At 41.4% G+C, this 15,718-nt stretch overlaps 1 protein-coding gene across 1 annotated transcript in view; it reads right to left on the bottom strand.

Moving 5' to 3' along the window:
* GRIN2B (glutamate ionotropic receptor NMDA type subunit 2B) overlaps nt 1–15,718 on the bottom strand; it is a 942,931-nt gene that overhangs the window by 164,461 nt on the left and 762,752 nt on the right. The window contains exon 6 of the mRNA XM_089687695.1: nt 7,246–7,454. Coding sequence (XP_089543821.1) covers nt 7,246–7,454 — 209 coding nt within the window. The remainder of the gene's footprint in view (nt 1–7,245; nt 7,455–15,718) is intronic.

The following is a 15,718-nucleotide window of genomic DNA, read 5'->3' as shown; positions in this document are numbered from 1 at the left end:
CGTGATAAAGATACGGCGGTTCTGCCTGCCCCAGCCCAGGGTTCCATTTTGTCATAGGGTGCTGGCAGATTACGGGCCTCCCATTGCTGCTGCCAGGCCTTAATCTGCCATGGGCCCCTGTACCGCCTCCTCATGCTGCTGCCAGGTCCACAGTGTCTCATGGGTCCCTGAACCGCCTCCCATTGCTGCTGTCTCCATCGCCACACTCTGCCATGTGCCACTTTCAGGTCTCCTCACACTGCTGGTGTGTTACATTTTTTGTCATAGGGTGCTGGCAGATTACGGGCCTCCCATTGCTGCTGCCAGGCCCGTAATCTGCCATGGGCCCCAGTACCGCCTCCTCATGCTGCTGCCAGGTCCACAGTCTCTCATGGGTCCCTGTACGGCCTCCCATTGCTGCTGTCTCCATCGCCACACTCTGCCATGTGCCACTTTCAGGTCTCCTCACACTGCTGGTGGGTTCCATTTTTTGTCATAGGGTGCTGGCAGATTACGGGCCTCCCATAGCTGCTGCCAGGCCCCTAATCTGCCATGGGCCCCTGTACCGCCTCCTCATGCTGCTGCCAGGTCCAGAGTCTCTCATGGGTCCCTGTACGGCCTCCCATTGCTGCTGTCTCCATCGCCACACTCTGCCATGTGCCACTTTCAGGTCTCCTCACACACTGCTGGTGTGTTCCATTTTTTGTCATAGGGTGCTGGCAGATTACGGGCCTCCCATTGCTGCTGCCAGGCCCGTAATCTGCCATGGGCCCCCGTACCGACTCCTCATGCTGCTGCCAGGCCCGTAATCTGTCATGGGCCCCTGTTGTCGCTTTTTGGCATATTCCGCTCGTTCAGATGCTCCTTCTCCTGCTACTCCTCTTCACGGATTCCGTCAGCAGTCTTTCTTGGAATCCGTTTCCAAGAGACAACAGTTTGCGAGCACGCACCCGACGGTGCAGAAGCTGAACGTCCTCCTGTCCAAGTTGCTGCTGCCAGGCTCGTAATCTGTCATGCGCCCCTGTACCGCCTCCTCATGCTGCTGCCAGGTCCAGAGTGTGTCATGGGCCCCCGTACCGACTCCTCATGCTGCTGCCAGGCCCGTAATCTGTCATGGGCCCCTGTACCGCCTCCTCATGCTGCTGCCAGGTCCAGAGTGTGTCATGGGTCCCTGTACGGCCTCCCATTGCTGCTGCCAGGCCCGTAATCTGCCATGGGCCCCCGTACCAACTCCTCATGCTGCTGCCAGGCCCGTAATCTGTCATGGGCCCCTGTACCGCCTCCTCATGCTGCTGCCAGGTCCAGAGTGTGTCATGGGTCCCTGTACGGCCTCCCATTGCTGCTGTCTCCATCGCCACACTCTGCCATGTGCCACTTTCAGGTCTCCTCACACTGCTGGTGGTTTCCATTTTTGTCATAGGGTGCTGTATGGCCTCCCATTGCTGCTGCCTCCACCGCCACACTGTGGCTCCACACTCTGGTTTTGGCCCCGTGACTGCCCAAATGAGTGAAGTGTGCGGTGATTCTAAGATCGACGGCACTCATCTGCATGTCATACTGACTGTCAGTATTATTTCTCTTCCCCAGCAGACTCCAAGGGCATTTAAATTAAAGGTACAGTGTTCTGCACTAATATAAAGGCTCTCTGAAGCCTAGAAACACCCTTTTATAAGTTAAATTCGCAGCGAATATATTCGACTCGAATCGAAATTTTTTCACGAATTCGCCGAATCAGTCGAATCGAATTTTTGAATAATTCGCTCATCTCTAGTTATAATAATAATAATAATGTAAGGTATGTCCTTTGCACAAGAATTTTACATTCATGATTTTAATGGATTGACAATAAATGTGTCTTTTATTTTAATATACCTGGGAATTACCTTTTTATTACTTTTTTCTTACTGATCCTTTGGACTATCATACATTGTTAATTTGATCGACTTATAGGCACTCCATGACAGTTTGTGGTTTTTCTGCATTCTCTGACTATCTCTTGTAACATGTCTGCAGTCTCTGACCATCTCCTGTGTCATGTGTGCACTCTCTAACCATCTCTTGTATCATGTCCACAGTCTCTGACCATCTCCTGTAGAATGCCTGCAGTCTCTGACCATCTCTTGCATCATGTCCACAGTCTCTGGCCATCTCCTGTACCATGTCTGCAGTCTCTGACCATCTCCTATATCATGTCCACAATCTCTGACCTTCTTCTGTATCATGCCCACAGTCTCCAACTATCTCTTGTATTATGTCCACAGTCTCTGTCCATCTCCTGTATCATGTCCACAGTCTCTAACCATGTCTTGCATCATGTCCACTATCTCTTGTATCATGTAATCATGTACGTGGGGGCGGTGTGATATCATGTTTTACTGCCCCAGGTGACACCAACCCTAGTGACGCCACTGTATGTATGTGCGGATAAATACCAATGCACAGAAACATCAGTGTTTACAAGAGAATAGCCATGTAAGGTCATTCACCTGTATGCCAGGCTGTATGAAACACATGCAGCTTCCTAGGTGCAGGCGATTATGACTCTCTGAGCAATTTCAGCCACATAAAATAATAAAACAGGTATTACAAAAAAAAAAAACCTCACATCGTTTAAATTAAAATATGCTAGCATATCTATAAAATATGAATTTTGCTCCAAGAAATATAATTCTGATGTAATTAAAAATCAATATATCTCAGCCTTGTAAAATATATTAACTCATATGATTATATACAATTCTCTAATAAAAAAAAATAAAAATGTATTAATATAGCATAAGGTGGGTGACATCTGCCTCTATGCTCTACACTGGTGAAACCATGTTAGAGGGGCTTTCCTGGTGAATGGATAGCAAGCTAAAGCCATTTTGCGATCATTTGTTTTGTGATTTACTATATTGGTGTGCAGTCCTGGAAAACATTTGTGGCTATGTGGTAGAGCTTGACATGTTCTTATCAGTGACCTAATACTCACTAACAGTGTTTGAACTGAACAATATATCTGACAGGAGCACGTGGGGCTGTTTTTTATTCAGTATCATTTATGGCATCATGCATCTTTTGCAATGTGCAGCATAGTTTGCAATGTGCTGTGTTGAAGTATACATTATGCAGTGCTTGCTCTGTGTATGTGCAGTTTAGATACATTTTTCATTATACTTTTGTACTAGGCCTGACCATGTGCCTTGTAAGAAGCAGATTCTGAGTTCACAGCCTGTATGGTGCCAGTGGTCCCCTGGCTGAGCATTTTTCCCAATCTTTCTCTAATGCAGGATGAGTTTGTTTTTTTCTATTAGCTGCTCAACCAGCTCTCCTAAAGCTGCGATACAGTAAAGTGTACTGTGGGTTTATGACAATGTTGTCCATGGTGCCAGTATTTAAATTGTTCTGCAAACAAATTTACCTTAGGAACAAATACATCCTATACTATAGTGAGAGCTGTATCATAAGTGTTATTTGCTGCTGGTAGAGTATAGAAAATATTCTGTCCTTCTGCCTCCAGGCAGTGAATAACCTGCAGTCTTTAGCAGTAGGTAAGTCACCCTTATTAAAGAATATCATTCTCAAACATCTGAATCCAATGAGAAAAGGCATTTGAGACTCACCAGGGTGTGGAAGAAAAGGTGCAGGGCTTACAAGAATGAAATAAGCACTTGAATGCACTCGATGGACACTATAACCAAAATATAACAATGTAACCAGCAGCAGTTCATTATACTGTTGATTAATTTGTTTTAATTCCAAATGAAATGGGAATTTGTACTAAATCAAGTATAAATCCATTTGGTTTCTTTTGAGTCCATTCAAGTCCTTATTCCATTCTTCTAGGCCTTGAGAAAGGAGTTCTGTTGTTCCTGAAACATGTTGGCTGTTTTTATAGTGGTTTTGAAGGTTTCGTGAACAATTTGCACTCTTTCACTGTGATTTTCTCTCCATTCGTACACTTTGGATAAAGATAGAAGAGACATCCTCAATGCAAATCTTGTGTGAGAATGCTTTAAAAACAAGTTCAGGTTTCCATAAAACACCTGCAAGCTTCTGAAGATTCTTACTGCCTGAACTGAAAATAGTGCTGGAGTTATGACACAAAGAAAATCCACAAGCCAAGGCTGTGGGGTGATCCAGACAGATGAAATAAGTCACAATTTACGTTTAAGAAACATTATTTTTTCTTTGAAATGAAATTACAGAATACCTAGGAGCAGATGGCTAGAGAATCTGTCCTGAGTTCAGCTTTAAGAGTTTAGTTTAACACAAAGTGTAGAGCACCGGACACAAATACTCTCATGCTTGCCTTAAACATAAGATGACTTTCACTTGTTCTGGCTGTTTACATTCAATAAATAATCTAAGGATTTTAGAGCACTCTAAAACCTCAACACCCCCAGGCCATTTGATCATGGGGGAGAACTGATCATCTGAAATGTATTTTCATGGACTTACATAGTTACCAGAAACAGTATCAGCAGCAGGGATGTCTGTCAAAGCATAAAAATGCACACTCAGCCAAACTAGTATATTAATTATTTTAGAAAACAAAAGAGTCTTGGCTAAATCTTCTGTTTGCCATCCCATGGCTTTGTGTTCCTTGTTGGTTTTTACACATTTTAGAGCCAAACCTACCCTGAGAACAATAGGTGTGAGTTAATAACATTATGAAAATTTACATTTTCATAAGGAAATAACACACAAGTCCATGCAAGTAGAAGTATATGATATAGTTGTTAATTCAGACAATGATTACTCCTTTATCTGCTTCAAAAACTTTGAACTGGATGGACTTTAGTTTTTTTCAGCCATACTATGTAACTAAAATAACATAGCATAATACAATTATGTTTTCAAAACATTCTAATTAAAAATGTATATGCATAAAAATGTTTCTAGGAGAAAAACAACATATTAGGGTTTGTGCATATATGGTGTAATTGATATAAATGATAGAACATTTTATAGAACACTATTGCCAAAATCAAAAATGATATATGATACAGCCTGTCACTAGCATCAACACAGCAATCTTTGTTTTTCTGAGTCCCCCTGCAACACTGTTTATCACCCGGGAATCAAGCCAGTAAAACCCGGTACATGTGGGTCGATAATCAGCCAGTCCAGCAGGAACTGGATGACTTTCGGTCCATGTGTGCAGCTATCTGTGTTGAAAAAAAAAAACAACACTTTTGCTTGCTCATGATTGGATAATGGAAATCATCACACTAAGCTCTGGGGAAAATTAGTGCAACTGCACTTGTAAAGTGCAAAGCCTTTTTGCCATTGGTAAATCAACTCCAAACCTTTTAGCTCTGACAGGGTGCTTACAATTGTCAGCTTTTATTCATTTATATAAAACCTTCATTCTTTATTACAAAAGGAAAAAAAACAAATGCTGTAACTGCTTAATAAGTGTTAGCTGGAATTGGGATTTAAATGCTTAGTTAATTTAAAGTCAATCTAAGTCTACTAGTCTACTTAAAGTGATTGTAAAGGTTAATATTTTCTAAAATAACAAACATGTTATAATTAACTGCTCTGTGCAATGGTTTTGTACAGATCAGCCTCGATCCTCCTCTTCTGGGGTCCCTTGTGGCACTCTTGGCTCCTCCTCTTCTTCGAGTGTCCCCCATAGCATGCCACTTGTTTTTGGGGCACTCATGTGGGCTCAATCCCAATCCAGGCTGTGTGCATCTATACACACGCACAATGTGGCTCAACCCTGCCCCTTGCCCTCTCGTCACAGGATTTGACTGACAGCAGCAGGAACCAATGGCTCCCACTACTGCCAAGTATCCTGTGAAAAGAGAGCGAGGAGAAAAAAGCTGCTGCAGATAGGCACAGCGATGGATTGAGATTAGGATCAGGTAAGTATTTAACAGGAGACTGGGGGGGACAGATTTTGTAAGGTTTTTTTACCTTAATGCAGAGAATGCATGAAGGAAAAAACTGTTACCCCACTTTAACACTATTCTTTTCCCTGATTAACAATGATGTTTTCTAAGAGTGGTTATGCTGCTTCTCCATAGACACAGTGGAGCTTGGAATGTAGCCACTCTAAGACAGGAGGTGTGCTACTTGTCAATCATCATATGAAAATAAAGGAATGAAGGCCTGAAAAAAGAAAATGAATGTAGCCACCACATCTAATGATTGGTAAGCTACAATATATGACATTTTTGTTTTTGGGTTTAATTAAGCTTTAAGCCTCGACTTAATTAACTTAATAAGCTATACAACATAATATACATAGCAAATGCTGCAAGTAATTCTCTACAGAATCAGAACCAAAAAAACACCACTGTCACATGGAATGAGTCACATGTCCTTCCATACCCAGAAGTATGGGTCATTTACTTTGCTCCCGGTGGTTAAAGGGAACTGTGACTAAACAAGGTAAAAGTGTGCATACAATACAGGGGAGACCCACCCCCCAGCCTTCTTCTAGCCACTAAGCTAAGTAAACCATGAACCAGCACCCATTACTCCCTCTATCTGTGGCAGTCTCCTGCAATGTTTTTATCCTCGGTGTGAAAAACGTCTCTGATGCTGGCCAGTAATGTCCCATATATTTGAGGGAAACTATACTGCTTGTGTCTATAGAGTAGAAGTACAGGTCTATTCATGTCTATGTGGAGTTACTACACTGATGATGTAAACATCGCAGTGAGAAGAGCATGCAACAGTGTAGAGAGATTCTAGATTAGATTTGCTTAGGAGGCCGGGGTTTTTTAGCAAAAGTGTAGCCATACTTAAGGCAAACATATTGCAGTACCCTGCATCCTGCATTGGCTAAACTCAGGTTTTCTCTGTTGTGGAAGAAAATAATGTTGGCACCTACAGATAACATAGGAAATGATGGCTATCTTCAGGTCAGTAGAAGGCTGAGTCTTTTTGAAGATCAGTAAAATTAGTACTATAGATGGGGATAATTGCAACCCTGCCTGAGATGTAATAACACAAAATTCAGAATACACTGCTGTTCAAGTACACAAACAGCCCGTGGGCACATCAAAGCAATGTCATAAGATACTACAGAAACTATAAAAATACAGCAATACCTAGATGTAATGTATAGATCAAGTGGCAGAATGTTTCAATCAAATCCTAACCATAACCTACATTTTCATTGCCAACATCTCAACCTTGTCTCCCCCCAAGTTTAGATCCATTCAACCGAATGGATATTCACTTTTCCATTACATTTTTTAACTCTGTAAGCATATCAAATGAAGTTATAGTGTCAAATCAAACACAAACACATATATTACATACTCTACACGTATCTGCTTGCGACAGGGAACAGTGTTTCTCATGCAGGTTCCACTTAACGGATCAACATCTTCGACTATAACAAAAGGAGCTTCCTCTAATGTTACTATGCTCAGATGTTCATCTTTATGTTCTTCGGAGTCTGGGTACAATTCAAATACTGGCCACACATAATATTTCATTTGAAGACCACGGTCCTTGTACTTTCCAACCTAAAAAATAACAAACAAGATTTAGTCATCAAATTATTACCAAACACTTCGAAAGACAGTTTTGTATTTCTTTTACAGATAAATTAAGCGCAATAATGGACAGGTTAGGTTACTAGTTATGATAGTCCTGAAATACAACTGGGGTCATGATTAACTTTCACACACCTCCAACCCTATCTTAACAAGCCACAGTTTTAAAGAAGGAGAAATTTCCTCTGTGATTCTGTAAAGAAACCTAAAAAACATGATCTAATAATGGCTCCTGAAGATTGTTTTGGAACACACCGAGCTAAGCAAAATGTGTTGCAACTGTAATATTTTTTTCCCACTAAAAATACAGCAATTGTAAAATGTAATATTTCAATCATCACATTAGAAGAGAACCGGAGGCAGAGTGCTTCAGGCATAAGGATCCTTGATCGCTATATTGATAAGCAGCTGTCATTAATACAAGCAGCAGTTTCACACAAAAACAAGGAAGAGTACTGTGCATGTACCTTTCTTTGCCATTTTTTAACCATGCTGTTTTCACTTCTGCTTGAGTGAATGACAGCTGAGCGTCAGAATGTTTGCAGCTGCTCCTTCCAAAAAAATAGAACTATTTAAAATGATAAACCTGCATGCTTGTGCTTTTTTTTTTACAGTAAAATAAAATAGCTTCCATAAAATAATGATTGATAACAAACCATGGTCAACATGTAAATTTTGTTGTTAAATCATGTCCTGTCAGATTTTGACCAAATCGTCTAGTCAGATATTTCTCATTTGCTATTCAGCCTTGGAGATAAAAATGTGGGCACTGATCTTATGCAGACTATTCCTATAAAATAATCTTCAGCCGTTTTTGCAGGATTTTCAGAACCTTTTTTTGGTACGATAACATCCCTAGACTAAAGCAGCCCATAGAGTATGCAATTACTTGATCCCCCTATCAATACAGTCATTATTGATGGGGGAATCACTCCCACAGTGCTACTGTGTTGTATCTGCAGGAAGTTGATCTTGCTAGCAGAACACATTGATCATTGCTGACAGCTATAACTGCCGACAGTGATCGCATGAAAAAATTCTGACTGGTTGGTGGTACTGAAGTCAGTCAATGAATTGACTTCAATACCCCCAGCCTGCCCATAGATGGGTCTAATCTCGGTCGGTCCCTGCTGAACCAGATGAGATTCTATCCATCTATGGGTGACTTTAGTCTAGCTCAGCTAACGCTACCTAAGAAAAAGGATGAAATTGGTTTACCTGACATGCGACCCTATCATTGGGTGTTTCACCTAACACAATTAGTAGACTAGTATCTCCTACAAAGGATGTTTTTTTGGCGTGCACTCTGTATCTCTTGCTCCTAGAAAACCATTTCACCTTGAAGTTGTGATTGTTTGTTATTATATGAAAAATTATGTGGTTATTGTAATGCGTAATATTTCTTTGTCTGTAACTCTGGCTATGACTTGTACTTTGTATTTGACTTTTATCCCTTTTGAAAATGTTCAATAATAATGTTATGAAATAAAATGTGGGCTCTGAGTGATCAGAATTAAAGCATCTCCACTTCTCTTTAATTTTTCTTTCCTGATTCATTTTCATTTTAATCAAACAATATAATTGCAATGAAATACATATGTCAAGAAGCTTTGTGATTTTTTTCTTATTTCCTTTTACACTTTGCAGCTTAACCTGTTGCCTACCACGTAACACATATGTGCAGCGGCAGAGAAGCCAGGTCTAAATGCCCACACATCACACATATGCATATGCATTCATGGTTGAGGACCATTCTGTGCCGAGAGCACACTCCCACAGCTCAGTGACCAAACTTTCACACACAGCTCCCGATCTCTGTGACCTGGAGCCAGTGAGATGGGCTTTCAATCATGTGACCACTGTGACAGTGAATCACAGTGATGACCTGATCAGAAAGCCCGTGTCACCTCCCATAACTATGAGCCAGTTAGAAGCCACACAAGATGGGGCAGGGAGGGTTTTTTCACCCAAGACTTAGGGCTCATGTACACAGGGTGTTTGAAAAACTTTTCTGAACACTGGAAACTGACTGCTAGAAAACGTAGGTTAAAAACATCAGTTTAGCCGCATTTACCTACCAAATTTATGAGTGTTTAGCCGCGTTTATGCACGTTCACATTTAGAAGCGTTTTTAAAAGATAACCTCAGGAGACCCTCCCAAATGCCCATAATACACTGAAAAATAGTAAATAGTTAACTATTTCAGAAATTTTGTGAGAAATAGAGAGAGCAGAAGCAGAGAGAGCACTACTTTCTGATGGATGTCGCAACTGTATCAAAAGTGGCTCGTGAAACATGCTTGGCACTGTGGGAGGAGCTACATAGTGTTGTAATGCCTGTAATGCCTTGGGATACATTTTGGAGTGCACACAAAACTCCTTGTGCTTTTTTGCTGTGATTTGATGTGTTCCAGTACAGTTCTGTGCAGAAATAATGCAGCACATTCTACCATTTTTTCCTTCACGCGAAACCTGGAACTGATTGCGCTGGTGTACTAGGTCCATTTGAATACATGGAAAATGATGAGCATGCATTTTTGATAAAGAAAAAAGGTACTGGATAGCATCTGGATATGGACCAGCCCAAAAACGCGTCTAAATGCAAATGCGCATAAACGCGTTTATACACGTTCACAGGCATTTGAAACGCCGGTAAACTGTACTCCTGAATGCGATTTTTGTGCTTTCAAATAAATCCCTGTAACCTCAACTGCCTGTAAACTACTTAAATGACTATGTGTACATGGACACATAGGAAAACATAAAGGAGAGTTCAGGGGCTGCTGAAAAAAAAACACAACTGCTCAGTAACTTCAATTTAACAGCTACAGTGTACATGAGCCCTTTCACAAATTTCTCTCAAGATTCACACATTTTCTTAAATTGTCAAAATGTGTGAATCCTGGGTAAAACTTGTTTAAGCCTCGGGTGACATAAATAAACCCCTAAGAGTTAAGATGGGGTAAACATATGAATGTATTTCACTTTTATTATTTACTAATGTATGCGGAAAGCAAGATAAATACGGCAGAATTATACAGAAACTTGCTTCTTCTGTGACGAGCAAAATATTTACATAACGTATAAAGTATGTATGCAACAAGCAGCAGCTAGAAGAAGCCACATTCGATTTCCATTTCTAATATTTGTTGATTAATCCCTTCTCCTTCCATGCAGATTCCTTACTGCATTAGAACCTTTTGTTGTTGTTACTGTTCTCTAATGGCTCTGATAACAGTCTTGTTTGAAGAATGTCCCAGGAGGAGCAATTAAAATTAACAGGGAACAGCTTGTTAGGAGTTTGTGCCAGACTGGAAAGGCAGAGGGAGGCAAAATACAACCAGTTTTAGGTTATGGCAGAGATTGTTATGGGGAAGCTACATTTAATCATATGTCACGTGGAAATGTATATGTTTTTGGTATTTAGGCATTGAGGAGTATATTTAATGACATAAATTGTCTACTCAGCTATGTAAGATATGCTAAAGATAACGCAGATAATACAGTCAAAATCAGGTATTTCATCTGGCTTATTCTGCAGTTTTAGAATGAGATTGATGGAAACAGAATTAATTCTTCTTTGAATGTGTACAGGGGACAGTGGGATGCATTGTAAATATTATATACATTAGAGGTTATCATTTATAATTATGCTGAGAAGTTTGATCATTTCTATTACATGACCACTGCATGCATTTAAAGAATATGTAAACCCAACATTTCATATTCCTGATATGTGCCTGCTGTACCATGTACTTGTATAAAAAAGTAATCTGTTCTCTTTGTATTCCTTTGTGTGAAACCTCTGGTGTTCCCTCTGCTTTCCTAATAAAAAATGAATACACTAGGCATGAAAGCACAGCATGGTCAGTTCTCTAGCTATGCTGTGCACTCAGTGTGCTCTCCTCCAAAGATTAGATTTGTACTCACACGCCTTCCCTGCACAGCCACTCACTGGGAAGTTTTGTGTACTGCTGTTTCTCCTCCCCCAGCTCTTTGTTCTCAGCTGCATTGACAGCTTAGCGGGTATGTATCATTTATAAAACAAGGGATAAAAAAAGATATTCATAATGTTTTTATATGTCTACACAAATGTTTTTCCTTTCACATCTATTTTATATTGAATGGGTTGTTTAACAAGGTGAGGGCTAACACATACTTTAAGATTCGATCTTTAGACATTAAATTCTATTAGGGTGGCAATATTTGTGCAACTTAAATGCAATTTGTTTTTATTAATATTTGCACAGAAAAAAAGTCAGGTACACCCATCCAACATTAATATATAAATATAATATATAAATGTCAGAAGAATATGTACAACAGTAACATTCATAAATATTTCAATATCTCGTCTACAGTGAGACCACATTTAACAGGAATTACAAACCTGTAATTTTTCAGGAATCATACCTAGAAATTTTACATTGATTCTGGGTTATCCCAGAGATGCTAAAGGATTAATTATGGCCTCTTATTGAGGCATCAAAAGACTGCAAAAGCAAACACAGATAGATGTAACCCCTTTAAATTTAGATGGGGTTCCACCTGAGGAAAAGAAAAATGGAGAGAGGAAGAGAAACAGAAAAAGAAAATGTAGATGAAAATAATAACCAAGAAGAAAGGAAAAGAAAAAAAGACAGAGGGATCACTTCTCCCAGGCCCTACAAATCCTACAATCCATTGTATTCATCGTATCTATTGATTCATGGGCCCCATGTTTTGTCATATATAAATTGTTAGATAACCAACAGTATAATTCTAGTTGACAGATTCCTAACTTATCAAAATTGGACACATAGATATTATGCCTCCAGCTACCACCCAAAAACACCAATTCACAGGCACACCATGACTGAGAGTGTAGCATCCTATTAGAATACAGACTCTCACAAAATGGCAACCTGTGTCAACAACTAAATGTAGTTTAAACAACCAGACTTTAAAATGTCTTGTATGGGAATCTCTCAGCCACTTTGTAAGAGTCTGCATCTTAAGTGGACCCATGCACCCATTGAGAGAACAACGTTGCATATTTGGCTTTAGGACTGCTCAACTGGTGAGCAAGACCTCTGGTGCATGAATTGAATGATGGAAGTCAGCAGAGCTTCACCACATTCACTAAGCACTGGTGAAACTTCCCTTGCAAAATGAAACTTCCCTTGCAAAGTGAACACCCCATTTACCCTTAGTCAATTGACCCCACAGAGAGAGTGAATCTCCCTAACGGGTTTACAGAAAGCAATACAAATATGATAGGGGCTCTAACCCATCACCAATCTAGTAGAATTGTTTTTATGTTTTGATAAGTTGGTGCAGCGCTAAACAGTAATACATATTAATAAATATACTGCCATGCAATTTCAAATAAATGTGGATAGGTGATATCACCTTAAGGTGATTAATCGTGATATATAGTTCAAAAAGAATCATGTGGATCAATCAGAGATCACAATTCCAAAGTGTGTGGACGTCCTGATCCGGGAGTGACAACAGGTGCAAGCCACACAAGATGGCGGGCACTTCAAATCGTTTTTTCACTGCAGAATATAAATAGCACTAGCACAGATGCCCAGGCTGTAAGCCCTTATCCCTATGACTATGTGCAATGCACGAAACGCGTCAGGGGGGCAACAGCAACTGGACATCTAACCACAGCATACCCTGAATACATGGTCAGTAACTTTTTGGAACTTTTTGAAAGTTTGTTTTTACCATTGCACCTATTATCCTTGAATAAAAGGTACCTTAAGCAATATCACACTATGTGGTCTCTCATTGGGCACTCTGTGTGAGTGTCATCATTCACAGTGCCCTTTTGGAGGATAGATGACCCTGATGGTGATACCTGGTAGCGGTTTCTGGTGACCTTTTCTGTGGAGCTGGGATAGTGACTCGTATGGTAACCTGACCCGAGATCTGATGACCTTTCTATAACCTGATGACGCAGGATTTATTATTGTGCATTCTAAACGCACATCTGGTGAGTGCGTTTTTTACCCATTCGTGTGGCTTGCACCTGTTGTCACTCCCGGATCAGGACGTCCACACACTTTGGAATTGTGATCTCTGATTGATCCACACGATTCTTTTTGAACTATATATCACGATTAATCACCTTAAGGTGATATCACCTATCCACATTTATTTGAAATTGCATGGCAGTATATTTGTTAATATGTATTACTGTTTAGCGCTGCACCAACTTATTTGAACATATATACTATTGGAGGTTTTCTTTTGGTTGCCTTTCGGTGTATCAGCTGCTTATTTATTTGAATACATATACATATATGTGTGTATGTATGTGTGTATATATTGTGACAGGATGAACGGCGAGGTGATAGAGGGACGCTATGTGTCACCTCGCATATGCTCATACCTGACCGTTTAGGTGGAGTCCACTCCGGGTTTTCGGGGCCACAGTTAAGCAGGTGGGTCCGGAAAAGAGTTTGGGCTCCACTGATGACCACCAACAGGTGGTATAAATAAGGCAGGGCTGGAGCAAGGAGTTGCTTGTGGCCTGGGACTCAGAGAGGTGTTCTGAGAGAGCTGTGTGTATGGACTATACCTGCAAGAAAAGGTTTGCTGTTACTTTGTTTTGGTGACAGGGAGAAGCCCTTCACCTCTGAGAGAGGAATCATCTACCTTTGTCCCAGGGAAGGAGATCCCCCACCTGAGCTAACCCCACATATGGTGGATTTGGCGGGCACTTCCTGAGCAAGTGGGAAGATGGAGGAAATAATAAGAGCCTTGCTGCAGGCCAATGCAGCACAACGGGAGACAAATCGCCAGTTTGCGGAGGCCCAAGAAGCAGACCGAGAGCTCCTTAAGCAGGTGGCCCAACACCTATTAGAATTAAAGAAGGAATCTGCAGATCCACTGCCAGTGGAGCAGAAAATGGCGCGGGCCAGCTATGTTTTGCAGAAGATGACACCTGCGGATGATGTGGAGGCCTATCTCACAACTTTTGAAAGGGTTGCTGTTCGGGAAGGATGGAAAAAGGAGCAATGGGCAGGACTGCTTGCACCATTTTTGACAGGTGAATCCCAAAAAGCCTATTATGACCTGGAACCAGGGGATGCCCAGGACTATGAGAAACTGAAGGCTGAGGTCCTTGCACGCCTGGGTGTCACCATTGCAGTCCGGGCTCAGCGGGTGCATCAGTGGCATTTTAGGGCTGACAAACCACCCAGATCTCAGATGTTCGATTTGATACATCTCTCCAAAAAGTGGCTCCAGCCAGAGGTATTGTCAGGCCCTCAGATTGTGGAGCGTGTGGTCATGGACCAATATTTGCATGCACTCCCTGCCACTTTGAGGAAGTGGGTCGGCCGTGGAGACCCTAAATCTGCAAACGAGTTGGTGGACCTGGTGGAGAGATATGCAGCCGCTGAGGACTTTCTTCATTCACCTGGGCCGTACCCCAAGGTCACTAGGGGTGGAAAACTATCCGGAGGATCCGGTAAGACTGTTCCATGGGCCAAAGGCTCAGAAAAAAATGATAAGACTATTGTGTCAGATAATGAGACTGTAGGCTTAGGACCTAGAGACTGGCCAAATAGGTCAGGAAGGTCCCCAAAGCCATTTAGAGGTCTAAGCACTGAACATATAATCTGTTATCGTTGTCATGCGTTAGGTCATATTGCTGCAAACTGTCCTTTAAATGATGAACCTATGCAATGTGAAAATGCTTATTTAGGAAAACGCATGTCTCTGTTTGCACAGGTGGTATGTACTGCAGCATGTCAGAAACGCATGGAAAAGCAAATGTGTGTGATTGCCATTGATGAAAAGCCAGTAACTGCTCTGCTAGACTCGGGTAGTGTTGTGACCTTAGTGAAAAGTGATTTGGTAAACCCTGCAAGCTTACACCCTAGCATGATTGGGGTTATTTGTATTCATGGTGATACACGTAATTACCAGACTGCTCTGGTGGAGATTGGTACTCCCTGGGGCCCTGTGACCCATTCTGTGGGGGTGGTGCCCTCTCTGCTTCATGAAGCCATAGTGGGGAGAGATTTTCCCCATTTCTGGAAGTTATGGGATAAGGAGGGGAGTCAGGAAGACCAAGCTCCCCCTGCTGGGGAAACGCCGGAAACTCCTGAACTAACTCCTGAACTCACTCCTGACCCCTTTGACGGCAAGGTGGAAGGGGAAACTGTTGGTGTGTCCAAGGAAGGAGTAGATCTTTTCCCTTTCTCTGTAATGGCTGGGGAGCAGGAGGAGTTGGAT

This window comes from Staurois parvus, unplaced genomic scaffold (assembly GCF_062004578.1).
Source record: "Staurois parvus isolate SC_StPar_1 unplaced genomic scaffold, SC_StPar_1.0 ptg000436l, whole genome shotgun sequence".
NCBI lineage: Eukaryota > Metazoa > Chordata > Amphibia > Anura > Ranidae > Staurois > Staurois parvus.
Note: the sequence above shows the minus strand (reverse complement) of the source record. Positions and strands in the feature narration are given on the sequence as shown.